General features: G+C 37.5%; 1 protein-coding gene across 3 annotated transcripts in view; it reads left to right on the forward strand.

Annotated features, from left to right (window-relative positions):
• DAW1 (dynein assembly factor with WD repeats 1) overlaps positions 1 to 17312 on the forward strand; it is a 55095-nt gene extending 37783 nt beyond the window's left edge. For 2 of the 3 annotated variants that reach the window (XM_055287871.1, XM_055287872.1), the window contains exons 11-13: positions 11825 to 11901; positions 14456 to 14618; positions 16890 to 17312. In XM_055287871.1, the coding sequence (XP_055143846.1) occupies positions 11825 to 11901; positions 14456 to 14618; positions 16890 to 16924 (275 nt within the window). In that variant the 3' untranslated portion in view covers positions 16925 to 17312. The remainder of the gene's footprint in view (positions 1 to 11824; positions 11902 to 14455; positions 14619 to 16889) is intronic. The other variant, XR_008659276.1, reaches the window with a different exon arrangement.
• Positions 17313 to 26021: the final 8709 nt, after the last annotated feature.

Below are 26021 nucleotides of genomic sequence, written 5' to 3' on the forward strand. Positions count from 1 at the left end.
AAAGTGCTGGGATTACAGATGTGAGCCACCGCGCCCAGCTTCCCTGATGATTACATATGATGTTACCCTATGTTGGCCTTGTCAACTTAATTGCCATCAATGGTGCTATAATCTCCTTTGTAACCACATGTGCTGTTCCACTATGTCTACTGCATCTTTGTGATAAGCATACATGATGCTATGCTATACACTGTCTCTTTGATTACCACTGTGATTCTACACTGTGTGTCATCTTATTGATAACCATATATGGTGCTATCCTAGGTGTGCTTCAATCCTGTGACAGTCACATGTGACACTACACTATATCTGTCATCTCCCTGTTGCTCATATGTGACATGATATTGTGTCTGTCTTATCACCTAAGGATCATGTCTATTTCTACACTGTATCTGCATCATCTTGTTGAAAGTTGCATATTATGCTACACTGTGTTTTCATCTACTCCTTTAAAACCACATTTGATGCTGGGCCATATCTGCATCGTATCCTTGATAATCATATATGATGCAAAACCATGATCATCTTGCTGACAAATATGTATGATACTAACACTCTGTCCACATCATCTCATTGAAGCCACAGGCAATGCTATATGATGTTTTTGTTATCTCAGTGACAACCATCTGTACTGGTGTACTATGCATGCATCATGTCCTGGATAACATTTTATGATACTGAACAAGAAGTCATTCCCATGACAACCATATATGGTGTTATATTATGTGTCATCTCTTTGACAACCATATGCGATGATTCATTGTGTCTGCACTATTTCCCTGGCAAGTATTTATGATGCTACTCTATGTCTGCAGCATATTCCTGACAAACATGTGTTAACACTATACAATTTCTACATTATCTCCCTGACAATTTCCTATTTTACACTAAACTATGTCTACACCATATCCTTGATAACCACATGGTACTATACTATGTCTCCATCATCCTATGTCTCCTTGGCAAGCATATGTGATGCTATACTAAGTCTATGTCATATCATGACATCACATACCATGCATGATGCTATTCTATGAGGCATAGAATATAAAGTATGAACTATGTGTCATCTTCCTGAAGATACAGATGATGCTAAACTACATCGATACCATCTACCTGATGACCACATATGAAGCTACACCAAGTCTATGTTATCTATCTGATGACCACATGATGCTGTATTTTATCTATGTCATGTATCTGACTACTATGTTTAATTTACACTGTGTTTTTATCCTCTTTATAATAATGTATGATACTATACTGTATCTTTATCCAATTATTTATAACCATGTATGATACTATTCCATATCTTAGTATTTCTTAGAAATCCATGTATGATGCTATAGTATTTATACCTCATTGCCCTGGCCAACATGTCTGCAGGGTCCACTATATCACATCACCACCTTTAGAAAGGTGGTGATATTATCTATCTATCTATCTATCTATCTATCTATCTATCTATCTATCATCTATCTATCTCCTATTGGTTCTGTTTTATACTATATATAATGTTATATATTTTTATATATTTATACATTTTTATAATTATATATTTATATGTATTACACTATATATACTATATATATAATTCTGTTTATACTATATGTAGTATATAACCAATAGAATATAAATATAGACACACATATATGGTATATAACCAATATTATATAAGTATACACACACACATATTTATATATGAAGGCTGAGAAGTCTTGTCATATGCCATGTGCAAGCTGGAGAATCAGGAAAGTCAGTGGTATAATTCAGTGTAAGTCTGAAAACCTAAAAACTTGGGGGGACCAATGGTGTAACTCTTAGTCTGAGGCCAAAAACTTGAGAGAGCTGAGGAGGGCACTGGTGTCAGTCTTGGAGTCTGGGGATCTGAGAACCAGGAGCTCTGATGACTGAGGGCCAGAGAAGATGGATGTCCCAGCTCCAGAAGAGAGAATTTCATCCTTCCTCCATCTGTGGTTGTATCTGGGTCCTCAGTGGATTGGATGATGCCTGCCCACATTGGTGAGGGTGGCTCTTCTTTACTCAGCCTAACACCCTCACAGACACCACCCAGAAACAATGTTTTACCAGCCACATGGGTATCCCTTAACACAGTCAAGTTGACACATAAAATTAACCATCACAGTGCCACACTGTCTGTGTATATCCTGTTACCCACATATGACACTATACTATATCTGCATCATCTCCCTGACAACCAAATACAACATCGTGATGTTTCCGAGGTATCCGAAAACATGTATTATGCCTACCTTATTCTTTGGTAGTCATATATGATGTACTATGACAATTTCCTTGATGATCATGTATGATGCTATATAATATACGCATCATGGCCAGGTGTGGTGGCTCATGCCTGTAATTTCAACACTTTGGGAGGCCAAGGTGGGAGGATTGCTTGAGGCCAGGAGTTTGAGACCAGCCTGGGCAACATAGTGAGACCCCATCTCTACAAAATATTAAAACAAAAATTAGCCAGGTGTGGTGGCGTGCACCTGTTGACCTAACTACTCAGTAAGCTGAGGAAAATAACTTGAGCCCAGGGGTTTAAGGTTACAATGAACTGTGAATGTGCCACTACACTCCAGTCTGAGTGACAGAGTGAGACCCTGTGTCCTTGATGAATATATTCGTTGATGAACACACACACACACACACACACACACACCCTTCATATTCTAGACAGCCATATGTGGTGTTACATTATTTGAAATGTATTGGACAATGATGTGTGATGTTATATTATTACTATATCACCCCTTTAACAACCCCATAAGATGCTATACGTTACTTTGTACTATTTCGGCATCATATTCATGATTACCATTTATTACACTAGGCTACAATTAATCTCCAGGACCAACAAATATGATACTACACTATGTCTGTGCCATTTGGAAAACAGGGTATGATGATACAATATTTTTGCATCACATCCCCGACTACTGTTTATGATGCTGCAGTATGTCTGCTTCATTTTCATGATAAACACCTGTGACATTACAACATATCTGTGTCAAATCCATGGTATCTTCATATGACACAAAATTATATGTCATCACCCAGATACTTTTTTTTCTGCATCCAATCATCCATGAGACCCTGATGTCTTGTATGACACTATGCTATGTGTCATCTCCCTGATAACGTATGACACCACCCTGTATCTGCATTGTCTCTCTGACAACCTAAGTAAGCTTACACTATTTTTTGAGCCGTATCCTTGACAATTGTATGTCTCATCATGTTTTTGACAATGGATGAAACTATACTATGCTTGCATATATTTAAGAATCATGTATAGTTATATATATACATGTATGTATATATATGCATGTATATACATATATACATGCATATATATATACACATACATATATGTGTATATATACATACATACATAATATGTGTATATATACATATATTTTATATATATGTATATATAAACATATATACATATATACATATATAAACATATAAACATATATACGTATATACATGTGTATATATACACACATGTATATATATAAAATTATACATGATTATGTATATTATATATATTACATTCTGAGATACTGGGAATTAGGATTTCAACATATGAATTTTAAAAGGACACAATTCAGCATATAATAGCATATATGAAATACTGTGTGCTGCTTCTGCCTGAAGACTGCATATTATTTTATGTTTTTATCATCTTCTTGAAACCACTTATATTACACTGTAACTTCATCATGCCCTTTACAAAGGGCTGTGCTATACCTTATGGGTGACATGGCCTAGTTATTTAAGGATGATGCTACAATATATTTACTTTGTCTCCCTGATGATCATTTTGTTTGTAAGAACATGTTTTCATCCTCTCCTTGGCAACGACTTATAATTTCTCCACTATGTCTGTGTCATTGCCTTGATAACCACATGTACTCTTTCTGTATCATCTTTATGACTACCACATATGATGCTGTATAACGTATGTGTTATATCCCTGACATCCACATGTGATGCTATCTTATCTCTTACCTCTCTGTAGGACCTTTATGAGATTACACTATGTCTATGTCATCTCCCTGATGGCCACAAATGGCAGCTACGTTACATATGTGCCATCTCTCTGACATATATGCCCCTATACTGTCTGGTTCATCTTTCTCATGACCATATATCCTGGTTCAGTATGTGTAGATCCTTTCATGACAACAATTTTTGGCTCTGTGCTGTGTCTGTGTGTCTATACTGTGCTACACTATGCTCTACTCTTCTACGCCATACCATACCATACTATACTGACTTATGTGTGTACATTGTCTTTTTTGGAACCAAGTATAATGTTACATTCTGCCTCATCTCCATGGTCAACATGTGTGATGTCATGCTGTATCTATGTCACCTTCTTTCTCGTTTTCTTTTTTTCTTTGAGACGGTGTCTCACTCTGTCGCCCAGGTCAGAGTGCAGTGGCACAATCTTGGCTCACTGCAACCTCTGCCTCCCAGGTTCAAGCGATTCTCCTGCCTCAGCCTCCCGAGTTATGTCACGTTCTTGGTAATCATGTTTGATGTCATTGGGTGTGTTATCTCTTTGATCACTGGATGTGATGCTAAACTGTGCCTGTGTCATCTGCTGTCAACAATATGTTATGCTACATGCTGTGTTCCTTATCTTCTTGATGATCATATATAATGCTGCACTGTCTAGTATGTCTGTTTCATATCACCGGAGGTCTGGACATTGCTACACTTTGTCTTCGTCATCTTGGTGATGACCACCTATTGTGCTTCGTTTATATTCTTCATTTCCTTGAAAACAAAAATGTTTTCCTATGTCTGTGTCACCTTGTTGAAAACCATACATAAGCTATACTGCTGTCATCCCCTACCTGTTAATCATGTAGGATGGTATATTCTGGGTTATCTCCTTGATGATCATCTAAAAAGCTGCCATGTGTCTACAATGATAAACATGATAATTGTGGATTGTGCTCTCATATGTTTGCATCTATATGTCTTAGACAACTATGTATGCTATAATATCACTCCAAATCTCCTTGGCAACCATATATGATGCCACATTTTGGATCCTATCACTGATGATCATGTTTGATGCCCCATCTCTGACAGCTATATGTTGTACAATATTATGACTGCTTATAGCATCATAAATGCTACAAAGGAGCTTGTAACATTTGACAAGCATGTATATTGCTAAACTATTTCTCTGTCATCTCCTTTACAATCGCAATCATATGTAAGTCTGTACTATATCTGAATCATCTCCTAGATAACAAAGTGACGTGCAATTTTAGGATTCATCTTTCAGAACCACGCATGAGAAGATCATCTTCTTGATGATGATTTGTGACACTATCCTTTGTTTGGGTCTTGATATCACCACATATTGTGTTAAAACGTGACCACAGAATATCCTTCATATCCACATGTGATGTTATACTATGTGTACTTCATTTCCTTAATAACTATAGATGATATTATACAAAGTTATTACCTTTATAACCATGTGTTATACCTCCCTATTTCTGAGTCATCACCTTGATAACCACATGTGACATTATACTGTGTATTTCATCATGTTGAAAATCACAGATAATGCTTTTCTCCTTGATAACCACATATGATGCCTGATTTTTTTTTTTTTTTTTTTTTTTTTTTTTTATTGTCAGAGAGAAATTTTATTGGGTCACCTCCACTGTGAAGTTGTCCCTGATTTTTCAAGCCTGGGTACTTTTTATTGTGAGTTTTCTCAAGGAGTCTGTTTTGTATATTTAAAGGTCCCTTAAGAAGACTTGGTGTTTATATACCTTTGATTTTACCACAGCTTCTGGCATCATGTCAATTGGAACTCACTATACTGGGGAGCCTTGCAGATTGATGGACACCAGTTTTTGCATTTGTACTCGATTTTTCCATCGTAATGTGACATGGTGGGATTTAGATGTTTTCTTTCATAATTTTGAAGGCCTTATAAAATACTAGAAATATATGTTTGTGGATAGCTGAGAAGTCACAATGTTTCACAGTCTCTTGCCTCATGGTATCCTTAGTACACACCTATATGACTCTCCTGCGGTCCTCACTATGACTTCTGGGTTATCATACAACCTTGGAGCATAGTCAGATTGGAATTTTATCACTGTTTGTTCATTAGAATTCCTGTTGAAATATGTCAACGGGGTCAAAAGAAAGTAGTTTATTATTTTTCTTTTTCCCTGTGAAAACTGGCTTAGAGACCTGTTCTTTCCATGTTTGGGAAGAAAGCTAAGGTGGGTCCCATAGTTTTTCTGGTTATTCTTACATAGCGAAGTGTCCTGAGCCACTTTCAACTGTAAGAAACCTGCCTATTTCAGTATAATAATCAAAACCTCAATTCATGAATCTTGGGGACTGATCTTTCAGCCCCAGGTGCATATGTTAGGGCCTGTTTGAATATTTGAATCCTGAAAATGGTAAGTGCATAGGTGTGTGGGTAGAAGTAGGCACCTAATTCTTTCTGCATCTGCACCCCAGTTGCCTGCTTATTCTCTTTCCCCTGGTGAGATCCCCACAGTGGGAAAGACTTAGGGAGAAGAACACACACTGGCATATTTGGCAAAGACGTAGTATGATCTGGGGGCTCTGAGATATGGAGGAAATCATGAACTGATGATGTTAGGAAGCACTTTTCCTTTCTTCAGATACCTTAGATTTATATTCCTGCCACATGCAATGCCTTCCCTGTGACTTATCACTTAGAGTCCTTCTCAATCCCTAGGCCTTTGTGAGCTTTACTTCTGTTGGGGTCTTTCTTCCTCTGCAGGCAGTTCTCTTGAGTGGCTTCCTTATGAAGTAATTATCAGGCCTCTCTTTTTCCCAGGATGACTTGTTGACCCTGGAAATCAAGATCCTTATATTTATATGGACCAGCTCCTTTGTGACATTTATGATGTCATAATGTAGGTTATTTCCATGAGGAAAACCCACAGAGCTACATTCATGCATGTCATCTCCTTGATATTCATGTATAATGCTATCCTGTGTGCCATTTTAAAATTCCCATATGTGATGGTACTCTACATGCACATCATCCCACTGATAACCATGTGATACTATACATGTGTCATCTCCGTGGCAGTATGTATGGTTCTAAAATCAATCTTTGTAGAATACTTGTACACCACATATATCCCTGCACTATGCGTATGTCATGCTCTTTATGGCCACTAAGATGCTACAGTGTCTCTGTCATCTCCCTGATCATCATGTATGACATTACAACATGTCTACACCTTCTACCAGAAGACAGTCATCCTATCTATCTATCTATCATCTATCTATCTGTCTATCTATCTATCATCATCATCACCATCATCATCTATCTAATTTATTGAGAGAGTCATATATCTGTAGCTCTCTCTCTCTCTCTCTCTACATTAGAAACTCTTGTTCCTAAAGGCCTTTATAATGCAACAATATTTCTATGGCATTTCTTTGATAAACACGTAGGACCTCACATCACATCTGTGTCTACCTCATTTGTTTGATAACCATGAGTGACGCTGTACTATGTCTGCACCACCTCCTTGATAAACAAATATGGTGCTATACTGTGTCTTCATCATCTGTGATCCTGTACTGAGGATTATCTTATATTTTGGGTCATTTCTCTGACCATAATATATGATGCTACAATATGTCTGCATCTTAAACTTGATAACCGTGGCTGGTGCTATAATGCTATATGCACCATCTCCTTGATAACCACCTATGATGCTATACTATGTATACCAAATCTCCTTTACAACCATTGATGATCTATGTTATTTGTCACCACTTTGATTACTACTTATGATTCTATGCTGAGCCATCATATTGATATCCGTATATGATGCCACTCTGTGTCATCTCTTTGAAAACCATATATGATGCTACACTCTGTGCACCTTATATCCAAGAAGATTACATATGATGTTACACTAGATTATGTCATCTCCCTTATGCCCACATTTGGCATTATATTGTCTGCTTCATCTCACTGATGATCACTTATGAGGATACATGATGTCTACTTCACTGTCTGCATTAACATGTATTGTGCTATGTCTTCTCAGAGTCATCACCTTGAAAACCACCTATGGTGCTACATGTTTTCATCACCATCTTGAAATTTATGTTGGATTCAATATGATATCTGTCTTAGATAATGTTGCACTAATATATGTCATCCCTTTAATCACATGATATGTTTGCATCATTGATAATCATATATATTTTTAGGCTATAGGCCACCATGACAACTACATATCATTTTATACTATGTCTGTATCATCTTTTAACATACTACATATGTTGCTACATTATGACTTTTTCACCTCCTTGAGAGCCTTGTATGATACTGCTGTATCCTATCTATCTATCTATCTATCTATCTATCTATCTATCTATCTCCCTGATGGCTAAACTCCCTGATGACAGTGATGCTACCTCATGTCTGCATCATACCCTTGACAAAAACATATGGTGCCACACTCTGTCTGCATCATAATTTTATTAAGTATGTGTTATGGTATAGTATTACTGTAGCACACTTTGATAAATATATGATGCTCTGCTTTTATTCATGTCATGTAGTGATGTAAACTATATCTGCATCCTTTCCTTGGTGATGATATATGATGCTATACTATGATTTTATTATTTCCACAATATTCTCAAATGACAATCTATTGTGGGTCATCTTTTTGATGGTAATGTGTGGTGTTACTCTATGTATGTGTCATCAACTTAAGTACCATGTATATGCTATTCTATATTTGCCTGTTTTTTCTTGATATCCATAAAGCATGCTATTTTATGGGTCAGTTTCCTGATGACCATGTTTGATGCTGGAAGATGTCTGCATTATCTCTTTGAACAACAAGTGGGATTAATACTATAACTATGTTCCTTTCTGCGATGACCCTGTGTGATGCTAAACTATTTCTGTGATACCTCCTTGACAATAACCTCTGATAATCATCTCCTTGAGAATGATGTGTGATGCTGTAACATATCCTGTCTGTAGTAAATCCTATGATACCAGACTCTATTTGGGTCTTCTTAATAACACTGAATATATCTACTATGTTTCATCTCACTACTCCCGGTTATTATGCTACAATATAATTGTCTCTGTCAATCATATGTGATGCTATCTTATGTGTCATATCCTTAATAGCCATATATAATGCTACACTATATCTACTTCCTCTTCTTGATAACCACATGCAATGTTATACTATTGTCTGTATCATGTCCTTGAAAATTCCTTATGATATTATGCTGTAGTTCATCTCATTAGGACAATTTATAATGCTACAATGTTTGTGCCATTATCTTGAAAGTTACATATGATTATACAGTATTTCTGCATATTTTCATGATAGCTATTTTATCAGTCACATATTTCTCAAAAACATCTGTGATATTTAAATCTTTGTGTTTCCCTGACAACCATATATGATGCAACATTATGTCTTCATTGTCTTACTGAGACCCTGTGTGACTATTATGCTGAAAATAATATACTGCTACACTATATCTAATATGTAATCATCTCCTTGACAACCACTTATGGTTACATACTATGTCTGCATTGTTTTTAACAGCAGTACATTAATTTATACTATGTTTACATCAATTTTAAAATAATTATGCCTATATTATGAGTAATCTTACTGATGACAGTATTTGATGCTGCAAGATATGTGTTATCACTTTGACAACTATATGTGGTGCCACACTATGTGCAAAATCTGCTTGAGAATATGATGCTGTTATGACTGCATTATCTCTTTGATAACTATGTATGATTAAACAAAGGTCATTCTCTTTGATAGTCACATATTGTGAATGTCAATGTGCATGTCATCTACTTGAAAACCAAGTATGATACTATACTATTTCTCTGCCATCTCCTTGATAACCTTGTAGAGTGCTGTACTATTTTGCATCATCTTCTAGACAATTACACATGATAATCATGGATATGTGTCATATCCATGATGGCCATGTATACTATATTATTTGGGTATAATCTTCTGTAGTCCACATATGACCCTATGTGATGTCTCCATTATTTTCTTGGTGATCATATATGATGCTACACTACGTCTTTTTCATCTCCTTGAACTTGACGATGATCACATATCAGGCTATACTATGTCTGCATTATCTCCTGTAAATCCTCATATGATGTACAGCATGTCTACGTTAACATCTTGACTCCTGTGTAGATACTACTATACATCTGGATCATCTTATTAATGATCATGTATGATGCTACACTGTGTATGTGTCAGCTCCGTAATTCTGACCTATGTCTGTATAATCTCCTTGTCAACAATGTATGACACTACACTATATCTGCATCATCTCCTTGATAACCACATTTGACCCTACACTACGTTTCTGTCATCTCTGACCACATGTGACACTAAGCTATGTCTGTGTTATCTCTCTCATGACCATGCATGACACTACTCTGTCTGTCTGTCTATCTATCTATCTATCTATCTATCTATCTATCTATCTATCTATCTACTTTTTCTTCTTCATTGGAATTATTCTGAAGCCTGACTTTTTTGTTTCTTTAGTTGTATCCCTAGCTGTAAAAAAATTACAGTGTTGCAGGCCATATTATTTCTGAGTTTTCTCAAGTTTAGAAATATAGTTTTATAAAATTTAGAATGTAGATCTATGCAGGACATTCTCTTTCGTGTTATTGACTCTGAGACCAAATTGGTCACTTCACTTTAAGGGTTTTGAAATGTCCAACTGAATTTCAAGTTATATATTTTTTCATTACATTAATTCTAAAATGGCAGGTTTTATCATTTTTTGTACTTCCTCATGAAGTTGACATTGTCAGAAAGATAAGTAAAAAATTATTATGATATTTTACTTTTCTCTGGATGCAAATCAAGTACCTACAATTTTGTATCCTTGCTGTATTTTACTACTATGTAATGCTATAATTAGAAATGTAAAAAAGCAGTCTTCATCCGGCAAGGCAAATTGTAACTTTTCTTGTGACAAAAATTTTACTACTCATGTTTTTCTCTTTCAATACTTATTTAACTTATTCATCCTTTACTTATAAGGAAATGTTCGTAGTGCTTATTCCATCCATTTCTCCATCCATCCATCCATCCATCCATCCATCCATCCATCCATCATCCATCCATCCATCCATCCATCCATCCATCCATCCATCCATACTACAGCTATTTATTGAATGGCTAATATATGCTTGGCACTTCTGGTGCTGGAGGCAGAGCAGGAACAAAGCATTCTATTAGCTTTTTCTATAGAAATTGTTTTTGAAGCCTGTTTTTTACCTGTTGAGTAACGGCTGATGTTCCTTCTTCGATGTTCCTTATGTACCTTGCAGAAACTCAGACTCACACCTAGTGTATCATGCTGGTCTTGCTGCTTCTTTCATCATCTGCCTCCTGAAACTTGCTCTAATTCCTCTTTTTCTCTTAAAGTTTTTTCTTTCTGGATTCCTGTTTCTTGCTCTCTTTTCTACCTTGGAATACATTATTTCTTCTAATAAGCTCAGGGCTAGCGAGGAGCTCCCTCTCACCCTCTCCTACAGTGGGACCAGCAGGAATTTAGAGTATTAAGTATCTGGCTCTCACCACAGGCAAGAAGATGAACTTAGCACAGAGCTCGTGTGTCAGGAGGATATATATTTATACAATGCAAAGTCTTTTATCCAAAGTTCTGTATTTAAGATGAATTTATATATATCCCCACCCCTCTCAAAAAGGAACAGCAAGAATTTTCAGTGCTGCCACAAGAAAATGCATTGCCAAACTGGAAGGCCATGAAGGTGAAATTTCAAAGGTGAGTTGCTTTCTCATTTGGAGGAGTTTATTTATTTTCAAAAAATAAAGAGCAGGGCCCAGGTGCAGTGCCTCATACCTATAATCCCAGCACTTTGAGAGGAAGAGGTGAGAAGATTGCTTGAGGCCAGGAATTCAAGGCCAGCCTGGACAACATAGGGATACATCATCTCTACAAAAAACAAAAAAAGTCAGCTGCACATGGTGTCATGCACCTGTAGTCCCACCTACTCTGGAGGCCGAGGAAGGAGGATTGTAGTCCCACCTACTCTGGAGGCCGAGGAAGGAGGATTGTTTGAGCCCAGGAGGTCAAGGCTGCAGTGAGATGTGATTGCACCACTGTATTCCAGCCTGGGTGACAGAGCAAGACTCTATCTAAAAAAAAAAAAAAAAAAAATGCATGCTCAGTATAAATAGGTCTATTGAAATTGACGTACTAAGATTTGTTCCATTGTCTCATTTATTTTTCTAGAAATCACTTACCTAAAGACTTTATTTTTAACTGTGCCCTCAAACTTAGCATAATAAATGATTTCTAAAACCTCTTAAAAAGTATGGAACAACATTCGCCTCCACTGTCAGCAAAAGATTTAGTTAGCTGAAAATACTTAATACAGCAATTTAAGGAGTGTGTAAACTGCTTTTCCTGGTTCCAGTAAACCCATAAGTTTATGTTGTGCGAAAAATATGCTGTGCAGCAAGTATCAAGTGTTCTGTAAGTTAGATGCAACTGAGGAAGCAGTTCCTGGACATATGTAAAATTATAATTAAAATTAAATTATAAAATTATCCATTTTGAAACTACAAAGCTGTATTTTAGGATTTTGTATAAACTTCCCCCAAAGGATCATTCACAGAGCAGGCCCACCCAGTCAGTGATCTGAAGTTTAGATGTGTCGTCAGAACTTCGTAGAGTAGGCTAGGACTTGGTGGCTCTCACCTCCCAGCTCCGCCCAATCCCTTGGTTCCCTGTCTGAGATCAGATTTGTTCCTGCTTCGTAAAATATCAGCTTGATGATTTTAGGTTTCTAAAGGCTCCATCTAGACCCTGGAACTCCGCCCCATGCTGTACTCTTGGCTTTTCTGCCTCTGCACCTACAGCTGGTGATCATTGCCCTCTGGCTGGTCAGTGGTGGTCTCCAGGGCATGCAGACTATGGCCTCTTCAGAAGCTGGGAGGCTTACAGATGGCAGGAGGGGATGGAAAAGTGGGGTGTGTGGGGCAGGATGAGGAGGAAGCCTGGCCCACATTTCTGAGTGTCTGGCTAGGTAGCTATTGATACATCTGGTGTGTCCCCTCCACAAGTAAACATCTGTTTTCATGAATGAGTGAATATAAAGAATTCTCTAGTGCTATTTTATTAAATTTTATGCTTTTTAAGTGAACATATTCTTATTGAATTGGCATCTGGTAAGGGCATTTCTATGGGGTGCAAAGCTAAACTATTCACTCATTCAGCAAACATTTTAGAGAGTGTCAACTGTGCTGGGCATTGCACAGCCACTGGTAACAGAGTGATAAAAACAGATATGGCCCTGCCCTCCTCAAACCTTCAGTCATTGAGGAGATGGCCCGAATCTCTGTCTTCTGGTGATTAGAGAGGGATGTAAGTGTGATGCCCAAAGGGATGCAGGACTAGCAGGTTCCTTTGATGGTCACTCAGATGCCAATTGGCAACACCTGGCACATGGGAGGCACAAAAGCGTATTTATGGAAAATGCTATACTTGGAGTGGCAATAGATGAGAACATCCTTTCTTGTAGGTTCTACATTCACTTATTCTATGGCACAGATTAGAGAAGGATCTGTGTGCTTTTTTAAATTATTTATTTATTTTTATTTTTTATTATATTTTTTTGAGATGGAGTCTTGCTCTGTCACCCAGGCTGGAGAGCAGTGGCATGATCTCAGCTCACTGCAACCTCCATCTCCCAGGTTCAAGCGATTCTCCTGCCTCAGCCTCCCCAGTAGCTGGAATTACAGGTGTGCGCCACCATCCATGCCCAGCTAAATTTGTATTTTTAGTAGAGACGGGGTTTCGCCATGTTAGCCAGGTGGTCTTGAACTCCTGACCTCAGGTGATCCACCTTCTTCGGCCTCCCAAAGTGCTGGGATTATCGGCCTGAGCCACCGCCCCTGGCCCGGATCTGTGTGCTTTGGACCACAAAGATGACACCAGGGTTTGGCTATGAAGGATCCTGACTCGTGTGTTCATCCACCCCAGGGCCCTGAGTCTTTGCACAGAGAAGGGCATCGTGCATCTTTGGAAAGAAGCTGGGTGGGGAATACTCAAATTATAAGGATGCTTTGGTCTTTATTCTTAGAAATGTGAGGAGTAGGCAATTAAATTTTCTCTCTGGATTTTAATTTCCATATACTAGTCCCTGCAATATTTTTTTCCATGAGGAAGAAATTGTTCTATGCAAGAATAAATACCAGACTAGGAAGGTGACATGTGCTTAGTAATGTCCTTTTTTTTTTTTTTTTTTGTGCTGATAAGAAATGTTTTGGGAACCATTACACAAAGCGTGATCATTTTTCTTTGTCTTTTGCAGATTTCTTTCAACCCTCAAGGGAACCGTCTTCTAACTGGCAGCTCTGACAAAACGGCTAGAATCTGGGATGCTCAGACCGGCCAGTGCCTCCAGGTTCTTGAGGGGCACACTGGTGAAATCTTTTCATGTGCTTTCAACTATACAGGCAACATAGTCATTACAGGTATGGAAGACATCAACACCATAGACTCATTTTTTCTTGATTGGCTGTTAGAGTTCCCAAGCTGAATACTAACAGGAGTTCATCCCCATTCCCTACCTCTTTTCTGGAGTCACTAGCTCATCTTGGCCTGCCCTCATATTTTCATTATTTAATTTTAGTTTTATGAGGACCCGCAGGAGTGAGCTCTGCCATTGACTGTAGTAAGGCTTTGTGAACTTTGAATTTTATTTGCTCTAGGTAAGGTAACAATTTGATAGCCTGCCTTATGGGTTACTAAATTTCCCCAGGTGTTTTCTATCAATTGAATGGTTAATATTTAGTCAGCCAGGCGCATTGGCTTATGCTGACAATCTCAGTGCTTTGAGAGGCTGAGGCAGAAAGAATGCTTGAGGCCAGCCTGGGCAACATAGTGAGACCCAGTCTCTACAAAAAGTAGAGCATTAGCTGGGCATGGTGGCATGCACCTGTCATCCCAGCTACTCAGGAGGCTGAGGCTGGAGGAGCACTCGAGCCAAGGAGCTGGAGGCTTCAGTGAGCTATGATCAGGCCACTGCACTCCAGTCTGGGTGACAGAGGAAGACCCTGTCTCAAGAAAAAAATTCAGTTTATGTCAATAAGTGTTAGTAACCCAAACAACTAACGTCTGGGGGGAAAAGAACATATATTAACCATTTTTCAACCTTAACAGTTTATGGTGAATTAATAATATTAGCAACATTTCATAAGGAAAGGGTAGTTTAGATTGTGGAAAGGGGAGAAAAATGACAAGATGATGGTATCATGTTAGTGCAGTGCCTCGAGGGGAGGCCTTGGCAGGGAGTGGGTGCCACAATAGTGTGGAGTAGGATGCCCTAAGTGAGCACAGAAGACCGGATCTGCCTAAGTACCAGTGATTCTCATTGCGTTGAGCAAATTTAAAAATTACTGGTCTAGTAAGTTAAATGCCACAGGCACAAGGCTGGCTTTACATATTGGCTAATTAGGTGGTTTCCTTGTCAGATAACTTCAGGGGTGCTGAGAATTATCTCCCCTTACCATCTAAAATGCCTCCCCAGTCTACTTAATCATGGACAGTTTCCAAAATCACAGGGCTTATGATCTTCAAAATCTTCGGGCTTATGATTTTCAAGTGTTAACTAAGATGCAGGTACTCTGAAAGCACTGGGAAAGTAAGCCATATATTTTTGTTGTGAACACAATATCAAATCCTTCTCCTTGATGAGAAAAGAGGTGAGGGGCTATGATGGAGGGCACAGGGCGCTCCTGCAGGGAGTGAGGAAGAAGGAAGACCAGCCTTTCCTAGTCCACATGGCCTCATATGAGGCTGGCTCTGCAGTACCTCTTCCCTCAACCAGTTTTCACAGAAGACCCTGGAGAGTTTAGCAAAATAATTTTTGTTGCTGTGCCTTGCTTTGGTGCCAGCACATACATTTCTGAGCGCTTCTAAGATACCACTGATTAATTTAGTGTATCCCAAAGCACCAAAGTGCTTAACATTGGCTCACTAGACAACAGAGCTTATTAGAATGGGGCGACACTTTTCTCTTGACATCGATAGAGCAATCACTTTATTTGAAAGAATCTACTCTATTTTCTGAGTGGACCCCAGTGTGATAAACTGCAGGCATTTTGTAGTGGGCTGCCTGAGGCTGGGTTTAGAATCACAAAGTAAATGGCTAGCATGACCTTTACATTTGTTAAAACATGAAGTGTCATTTTGTGGGATATGGTTTTTATAGGCTTTCCTAGTTCCTAAGGCACTCACACTTCTTATACTGATGTTATGTGCCTGGTCCCTGAAGGTGAGAAAACCAGTAGTGCCCGCTGATGATGAGAAAAGCCCCCTAAAATTTGGAAATGTTCCAAAGTGGTATGTCCTGCCTTCTCCTAAGCTTATCACCCAAACCTGGAGATAATCAAAGTTACTGTATTTCCACTGGGTGGTGATGTTTGAGGGGACAGCAGAGGGGATGGCTGAGGTGGCTGCATTCTCAAGTTCTCTCCCATTCTAAGAAGCCATGAATCTTGCTAGTGTAAGTAAGCAGGATGTGTACCTGCTAATTTACAGCTAGCTGGTATGGTGAAAAAAAAAAAAATCACTACTTCAAAAATGTCTGAGTTGCTCAGAGACTTTGCAGCTAGGCGTGGAGAACCTAGCCCATTTAGCACATTGTTAATTACCAATGGCCCAGAAAATGTCAACTTGTAGAAAGAGAGAATGAGGTGAATGAAATGAAGAAAAAAATAACTCAGTGAAATGTGTTTTATTAGGCAGCAAGGATAATACCTGTAGGATATGGCGTTGACTGAAGGAAGCTGGTCAGTGAGCAGCCTTGCTAGCAAAAACGCTAATCAAGAACTGGAACTTCACAGACAGCAGCTCTTTTAATATTTCTTATACTTTCTCTTTTTCTACACGTCAACTATTTATACAACTGTCCTTTCTTTCACGGATACGACCATTAAACATGACAAAGTTATGCCACTCCAATATTATCATTTGATGGCGATGGCAGGACACAGCATAATGTTTGGCTAATGCCACCAGTTATTTCAGTTGTGTTTGTTTTTTAAAAGCATTGTGATACTGAAAAAGGAGACCAGAGTAACTTAACAACGTGTCTCCTGGATTTTACTTTGAAGCCTATTGTTATAATTTCTGTTGAATAAAGTGTTTGGAGGAAATTCCTTGTACATCTGTATTTATGATGTATGCTTTTAGGGTGAAGTAAGAGAAATAATATAGATCTTATTTAATAGCAAATATCTTCTGTATTGATACACTGAAAAAAATTTTGGCAGGTTCATTTGTAAGGAAAAGTTAAACAGAATATTCGGACTATTACATTTAAAAATCTGGGTGGGGCCGGGCACCATGGCTCACACCTGTAATCCCAGTGCCTTGGGAGGCTGAGTCAGGTGGATCACTTGAGGTCAGGAGTTTGAGACCAGCCTGGTCAACAGGGTGAAACCATATCTCTACCAAAAATACAAAAAAAAAAAAAAAAAAAAAAATCAGGCGGGTGTGGCAGTGGGGGCCTGTAGTCCCAGCTACTCGGGAGGCTGGGGCAGGAGAATCACATGAACCCAGGAGGTAGAGGTTGCAGTGAGCTGAGATCACACCACTACACTGCAGGCTGGGTGACAGAGCGAGACTCCATCTCACACATACACTAAATAAATAAATAAATAAATAAATAAATAAAATCTGGATGGAAAACGATCGAAGTATGAGAGAAAATGATCAAACACCTACCTAAATACTGCTGAAATATTTTAAAATGTTTTTTAAAAGCTTGATTTGTGTAAAAGTACCCAAATGCATATTAAAATTAATGTTAAAAGAGAAGTACAAGCACTAATAAGGCCTGAATCTGAAGCAAGAGAATGCCTGAAAATCTTATAAAATCATTTTTTAGAAAGAGCTTCATCGATATGTAATCAATATATAAAATATTGCATATATTTAATGTATACATTTTCATGAGTTTGGACATATATGATGCCATCATCAAAATCAAGGTACTAAATATACTCATCACCTTCAACCATTTCCTTGTGTTGTTTTGTGATTTTTGTTGTTTGTTGGTACAAGCACTTTACGTGAGCTCTGTCCTTTTAGCATATTTCAAGGTGTATAATACTTTATTGTCAACTATAGGTACTGTGGTGTACAGCAAATCCCCAGAAAGTGTTCTAGAACTCATTTTCTTAATAATGAGAATAATACCAATATGACTGAGTGCTTACCATGTGCCAGTAATGCCCAACCACTTTATGTAGAACATCTCATTTAATCTTCCTAACAACTGTTATGAAGTAGATACAAGCCCTGATTTAAAAACGAGGAAAGTGAGTCCCTGAGAAGTTAAGTATTTGCCAAGGGCATCTGGATATTAGGTGGTGATGTTGGTTTTAGAAACCAGGGATGCTGGCTCCATTACACCGTGTTCTTAAGTAGAAAAGATTTAATATGGGAGAGGAGAATCAGATGTAAAGGTAGGATGAATTGAAGTGAGAATTACTTCTTGGATTATCTATAGATATTAACCCTCAAGAAGAAAAAAATAAAACAAGCACAGGCCGGGTGTGCTGGCTCACACCTGTAATCCCAGCACTTTGCAAGGCCGAAGTCAGAAGATTCCTTGAGCCCAGGAGTTCAAGACCAGTCTGGGAATCATAGTAAGACCCCATCTCTACAAAAAATTAAAAAATTAGCCATGTTTGATTGTGCAGGCTCGTAGTCCCAGCTACTTGGGAGGCTGAGGTAAGAGGATTGCTTGAGCCTGGGAGGTTGAGGCTACAGTGAGTTGTTATTACTCCACTGCACTCTGGCCTGGGCAACAGAGTGACACCCTGCCTCAAAAAAAAAATAAATAAATAAAGGAAAAAAATTGAGTAAACAAACATAAAAGAAAATAAACCAAACCTTTGTTGAGACTGTTGGGAAGAGGAGGTTCCAACATCATGAAGCCAAGAACTTAGATTGGAGAAAACTTTGCCAAAATTTGGCTGCTTCTTTTTTTTCTAAAAGCAAACCTCTTAAGCTTTATTAGTTTTTTCAGCTTTATTGAGGTATAATTGACACATAAAAATGGTATTATTCAAGGTATAAAATGTGATATTTTGATATCACAAAATGAAATAATTACCACAGTCAAACTGCTAATTAACAAATCCATTTTCCCCCCTGTGGAGAGAATACTTAAGATCTACTCTCCTAGCAAATTTCAAATATTCTTTATTTTTAACTATAGTCATCAAGCTGTACATTAGATCTCTGAAACTAATTCATCTTGAAACTGCAAGTTTGTACCCTTTGACCAACATCTCCCCATTTTCCCCACTCCTTGACCCCAGTAACCACCCTTCTAGTCCGTTTCTACTGAGTTTTACTTTTAAAAATTCCATATGTGAGATAATACGGTATTTGTTTTTCTTTGTTGGGCTTATTTCACTTTGTCCTCTAGGTCGTCCATGTTGTTGTATATGAAAGGATTTTCTCCTTTGTCCAGGCTAAATAATATTACATATATCTTTATACAGGTTTACCTCATTTAATTGCAATTCATTTTATCGCACTTCTCAGATATTACATGTTTTAAACAAATTTAAGGTTTGTGACAACCCTGCCTGGGGCAAGTCTGTTAGTGCCATTTTTTCCGATAGCCTGTGCTCACTTTGTGTCTCTGTGTCACTTTTTGGTAATTCTCACAATGTTTCAAACTGTTGTATCTGTTATGGTGATCTGTGATCAGTATTCTTTGATGTTACTATTAGAATTGTTTTCGGGCACCATGAATCATGCCCATATAAAACAGCAAACTTAATAAATGTTGTGTGTGTTCTGACTCCCCCACCAACCAGCCATTTCTCATCTCTTTCTCTTTCCTTGGACCTCTCCATTTCCTGAGATGCAACAATATTGAAATTAGGCCAATTAATAACCTTACAATGGCATCTAAGTGTTCACGTGAACAGAAGAGTCACATGTTTCTCACTTTAAATCAAAAGCTATAAATGATGAAACTTAATGAGGAAGGCATATTGAAAGCCAAAACAGGCTGAAAGCTAGGCCTCTTATGCCAAATAGCCAACTTGTGAATGAAAGGGAAAAGTTCTTGAAGGAAATTAAAAGTACTTCTCCAATGAACACATGAATGATAACAAAGCAAAACAGCCTTATTGCTGATATGGAGAAAGTTTTAGTGGTCTGGACAAAAGATCAAACAAGCCACAATATTTCCTTTAGCCAAAGCCTAATCTAGAGCAAGGTACTAACCATCTTCAATTTTATTAGTGTTGAGAGAGGTGAGGAAGGTACAGAAGCAAAGTTTCAAGCTAGCAGAAGTTGGTACATGAAGTTTAAGGAAAGAAACTGCTTCCATACGTAAAAGTGCAAGGTGAGCAGCAAATGCTTCAGAAAGTCATCCAGAAAGTCTAGCTAAGATCATTAATGAAGGTGGCTACATTGAATAAAAGAGTTTCAATGTAAATGCATATCCTTTCATTAGAACAAAATGCCATTTAGGACTTTCATAGCTAGAGAGGAGAGGTCAGTGCCTCACTTCAAAGCTTCAAAGGATAGCTAACTCTATTGCTAGGGGATAAGACGGCTGGCGACTTTAGTTGAGGCCAGTGCTCATTTACCATTCCTGAAATCCTAGGTCCTTTAAGAATTAGGTGAAATCAACTCTGTCTGTGCTCTATAAATGGAATAACAAAGCCTGGATGACAGCACTTCTGTTTATAGCATAGTTTACTGAATATTTTAAGTCTACTGTTGAGACCTACTGCTCAGCAATAAAAAAGATTTTTTTTTTCAAAAGTATTACTGCTCATTGGAAATTCACCTGGTCATCCAAGAGCCCTGATGGAGATGAACAGGGGGATTAGTTTTGCTTTCATGCTTGCTAACACGACATTCATTCTGTAGCCTATAGATCAAGGAGTAATTTTGACTCTCAAGTCTAGTTATTTAAGAAGTACATTTTGTAAGGTTATACCTGCCATAAATTGTGATTCCTCTGATGGATCTTGGCAAGGTAGATTGGAAACTTTCTAAAAGGGTTTTACCATTCTAGTTGCCATTAAGAACATTCATGATTCATCTTGAATGATGAATCATTTTGAAGAGGTCAAAACATCAACATTAACAAAGGTTTGGAATAAGTTGATTTCAATCCTCATGGATGACTGAGAGGTTCAAGAGATGTGGTTCAAAATAGCAAAAGAACTAGAACTAGAATTAGAAGGTGTGACTGAAATGCTACAATAAAACTTGAATGGACAAGGAGTTGCTTCTTCCAGATATACAGAGTGGTTTCTTGAGATGGAATCTATTCCTGGTGAAGATGCTGTGAACATTGTTGAAATGACAACAAAGGATTTAGAATATTATATAAACTTAGTTGATAAAGCAGCAGAAGGGTTTGAGAGGATTGACTTTAATTTTAAAAGAAGTTTACTGTGGGTAAAATGCTATCAAACAGCATCACATGCTACAGAGAAATCTTTCATGAAAGGAACAGTCAATTGATGCAGCAACCTTTATTGCCGTCTTATTTTAAGAAATTGCCACAGGCATCTGAACTGAACTTGCAGTATCTCCAAGGTCTGCCTGCATCTATATTATACATCTACACACCTGTGTTCATTGCAGCATTATTCACAATTGTCAGGATATGGAAACAACCTCCTAAGTGTTCATTGATGAACATATGAATAAATAAAATGTGATATATATATATATGATAAAGATATATACATATATGTGTATTAGATTTTCTTACATTACATTGTCAGATAAAGATACATATATACATATATATTACATTTTCTTTATTGATATAGACATATATGTATCACTATATCTATATAGATATATAGATATCACATATTATTTATCTGTCATCCATCCATTCATGCTTAGGTGGTTTCCATGTCTTGGTTATTGTGAATAATGCAGCTGTGAACATGGGAGTTCACACACCTCTTTGAGATACTGATTTTATTTCCTGCAGATATATATCTAGAAGTGGGATTGCTGGATCATATGGTAGTTCTATTTTCAATTCTTTGAGGTTTTTTCATACTATTTTCCATAATGGCTGCACTACAACTCCTTATCTTACATATGTTTTGCAAATATTTTCTCCCATTCTATGGTTGCCTTTTCTTTCTGTTGATTATTTTCTTATTTGTGCAGAATATTTTTAGTTTGATGTAATCTTATTTGCTTTTTTTTTGCTTTTACTTACTGCCTGTGCTTTTGCTGTCATGACCAAAAAAAAAAAAAATTCTTTGCCAAAACCAACTCTGTGGAGCTCTCCCCATGTTTCCTTCTAGGATTTTTTTACAGTTTCAGGCCTTATATTTAAATCTCTAATCCATTTTGAGTTGATTCTTGAGTATGATGTAAGATAAGGATCTAATTTCTTTTGTTCTATGTGGATATCCAGTTTTTTCAGCATCATTTATTAAAGAGACTATCCTTTTCCCATTGTGGTTACTTGTTTTAAAACTCCAAAAACAAAAAAAAACAGAAGCAGATGCTGACTCTTGCCTACCTAACTCTTTGATTGCTTTAGGGAAGGGTGATACTGTTTTGTTACATCATTCGAAAGGGTCAGCCAATGTATGATAGTCGAGATCCAACATCCCATAGACCAATTTAGGTGTAGGAAGGCATTGGCCAGAAAATGGCTTATTTCTGTAGTTTTTATATGTTGAAGAAGTCTTTCTTAATATTTATTATGATTTTCAGATATTCCAACCTACTTAAAATAAGTGTTTGAATACTTACAATCATAAGAAAAGTGATAACATACCCACTTTATTTTCATTTGCAGGAAAAGGCATTGAAGAGTTGTAGTGCAGTATGTGTGGGGTCTGGAAGTCAGATTGCCTGCATGTGGATTCTGATTCCAGCTCTTAATCAATGGGCAAGTTACCTGATCACTCCTCTGTGTCTCAATTTCCTTACATAAAAAGTGATAATAATAGTTCTCTTCTTTAGGATTAGGAATACCTGGCACAGGCTGGGTGTGGTGGCTCACACCTGTAATCCCAGCGTTTTGGGAGGCTGAGGCAGGAGGATCACTTGAGCCCAGGAGTTTGAGACCAGCCTGGGCAACAAAGTGAGACCCTGTCTCAAAAAAAAAAAATGGAATATCTGGCACATAATAAACATAGTACTCAACACTTACTATTATTATTATTTGAGACAGGGTCTTACTCTCTTGCCCAGGCTGGAGTGCAGGGGTGTGATCTGTAACCTCTGCCTCCAGAGCTTAAGCAATCCTCCCACCTCAGCCTCCCAAGTAGCTGGGACTATAGACACATGCCATCACGCCCGGCTAATTTTTTGTTATTTTTTGTAGAGATGAGTGCTGGCCATATTGCCCAGGATGATCTTGAACTCCTGGGCTCAAGCAATCTGCCCACTTCAGCCTCCCAAATTGCTAAGATTACAGGTGTGAGCCCCTGTACTGGCCAACATTTACCATTATTTTTATGAATAAGAACTTAGTCATCTTATTTAAACACATTTCTCCAGAAAGAACACGGTATTATTTCCTCAGAAGTCATACTTAAGATATAACTGACTTTAATGTGTTATAGGTATTGTAAGGAGAATTATCTAGATCAATTTTTTATCAATTAGAAATAAAAGTTAAGGTTCTTAGAGTATTATCCTTTTAAAGGTTCTGTATTGAACAGAGGAACTGAGAAGTAAAGAAATCATCAATACAGACTATTATGATCTAATCCATCTTCTTCATATGTTTAGTTTTCTTATATGAGCCTATGAAAGAAAGAGGATTATTCTTATAAAAAGAGAGTTTCTAACAGCTCATATATAAAAATATATTAGCTCATGATTTAGCATAATTCCCATTTTAAAATTAAAATAAACACACTTTTGAACTAAACAATGCTTTTTATACGTGTATGTCTCACATTGCCATTTAAAAGCACACCGATCATCTTTAAATTAGAAGTAAATTTATCTTCTGTGTTTTCACTGCTACTGTTACTCTAAAACAATTTATCTTTTTAAGTTTCCAAAGGAGTAAAATTTGAAGTTAAAAAAAAAACTGTTATCTTACCAAGATTACTTTATATTTTGCTGAATTCAAATTTGCTGTTGTCTTGGTTAGAAATGCTTTTGTTGCAAGCAACAGAATACTTGCCATGATTAAATACCACGATTAATACCATGATTAAAACAAGGTCAGTCCCGAAGGTGACTGTGCGATGGCACGAGGGCTCAAGGACCCAGAGTTTGGTGACTTTCCACTTTTTCAAACTTAGCATGTTGGCTTCTGTCCTCCTGAGTAACCTTCCTGCTTGCAATATTGAGGACACAGCTTTATTAGCTTAAGCATCTTGCCATCTATTTTAATCTCATCATAGCTAAAAGAGAACTACTTACTCCCCTCCGCATTCCTTCCGTTTTCTGTATCATCTCAGCAATGCTATTTCTGTTAACAACAGAATTATCATTCTCTTTTTCCTTTATTTTCTCTATCTGGCCCCCAAATCATAAAGATTTCCCTCAATTAAAAAATGCTAGTTACGCAGTCTTATTCCATTTTAATCTAGAATCTAGAATCTCATTATCACCCTGGCACTAGAAACTTAAACAATCCTCTAGCTAATTGCCAGAGCTTCCTCCTGCCCTACCAGGTTACTTCTTTCTAATATAATCAGAAAAAATTCCAAATATCTGTATATTTTACAATTTACGAGACTTTTGGATAAACTAGTTCATTTAATAATAGGAACAAAGTAGGAATTCTTAGAGCTTTAATTTAAGCTGAAAACACATGTTTAGGAGGTGGTATAACTTTGAGTCTTTTATCCCTTTTTACTACCCGCCCCCACCTTCTTCTCCTTGCCTTTCCTCTGGAACACCCTGGTCTACATAAGAAATTCCTAGTATGAATATCGATTCAGCATATGAAGGGGAAGTGATACAGTTGTGAATGCTGCACATCAGAGCAAAACCACCACTTTCTCTCTAGTCCGAAATTTTCTCTCGTGCTTTGTAGTTTCAGGTTGTGTTACTTAGAAGCTTAAAAATGAGTATGTGGGTACTTGTGGCCATGCAAACAATGGGAATTCCAGAAAGGCTCTATGAGAGCTGTAAATACCATGAAGGTGAAGATTGCTCTTTGTCATACCCTTTGGGAAATGTTGGATGGACTGCTTTGAAAAAAGTTGCCTTTGCTACTATTTTCTTGGGACTATAAGATCTTAAGTAATCACCACAACAGGCCAGATGTTCATGTATTTCACTTAACAACAAAGCGAATACTTTTTACTGCTCTCACTAATGAAAACTAGAAAATGTCACTGTTTTAAAAGTGCATAACTTTGCACATTTTTGTTAGTTCTCTTACTCAGCAGGTGTCAGTGTTCATCTTCCAGCAGATAAGTAAGCGCTGGCTTCTTTTCTTGCAGCTACTCATGAAGAATATAGAGTAAGTTTTGTATTGTGTCCCTTACAGATCAGGTTTATGGGTGGATACATAACAATGCTCAGATTGTGGTACAGTTAAACTTAGGACCACGCTGGCAGATTGGGGCAAATGACATGTCTTCTTAATCCTGATGCACTGTAGAGACATCTTCTAATCTATTTGTGAGGACAGACCAATAAGGCGAGTAAGTGATAGTTTCATTTTTCTTCAAAGGCCCCTCTGTTGAAAGCCATATTATGATCATTTATTTTACAGGACTGCTGTTCAAATTAAAACATGAGAACACCCTGGGAAATACTTTTACCCTTAATATATTTTTTAAAGTATTTGATGAATTCCCTCTAATTTTTCTTATAAAAATGCTTTATCATCTCAAGTACTGGGAGGAGGATTTCAAGACTTGTCAGTTGCTCTT

Source organism: Symphalangus syndactylus, chromosome 8, assembly GCF_028878055.3.
Source record: "Symphalangus syndactylus isolate Jambi chromosome 8, NHGRI_mSymSyn1-v2.1_pri, whole genome shotgun sequence".
In the NCBI taxonomy this organism is placed as follows: Eukaryota; Metazoa; Chordata; class Mammalia; order Primates; family Hylobatidae; genus Symphalangus; species Symphalangus syndactylus.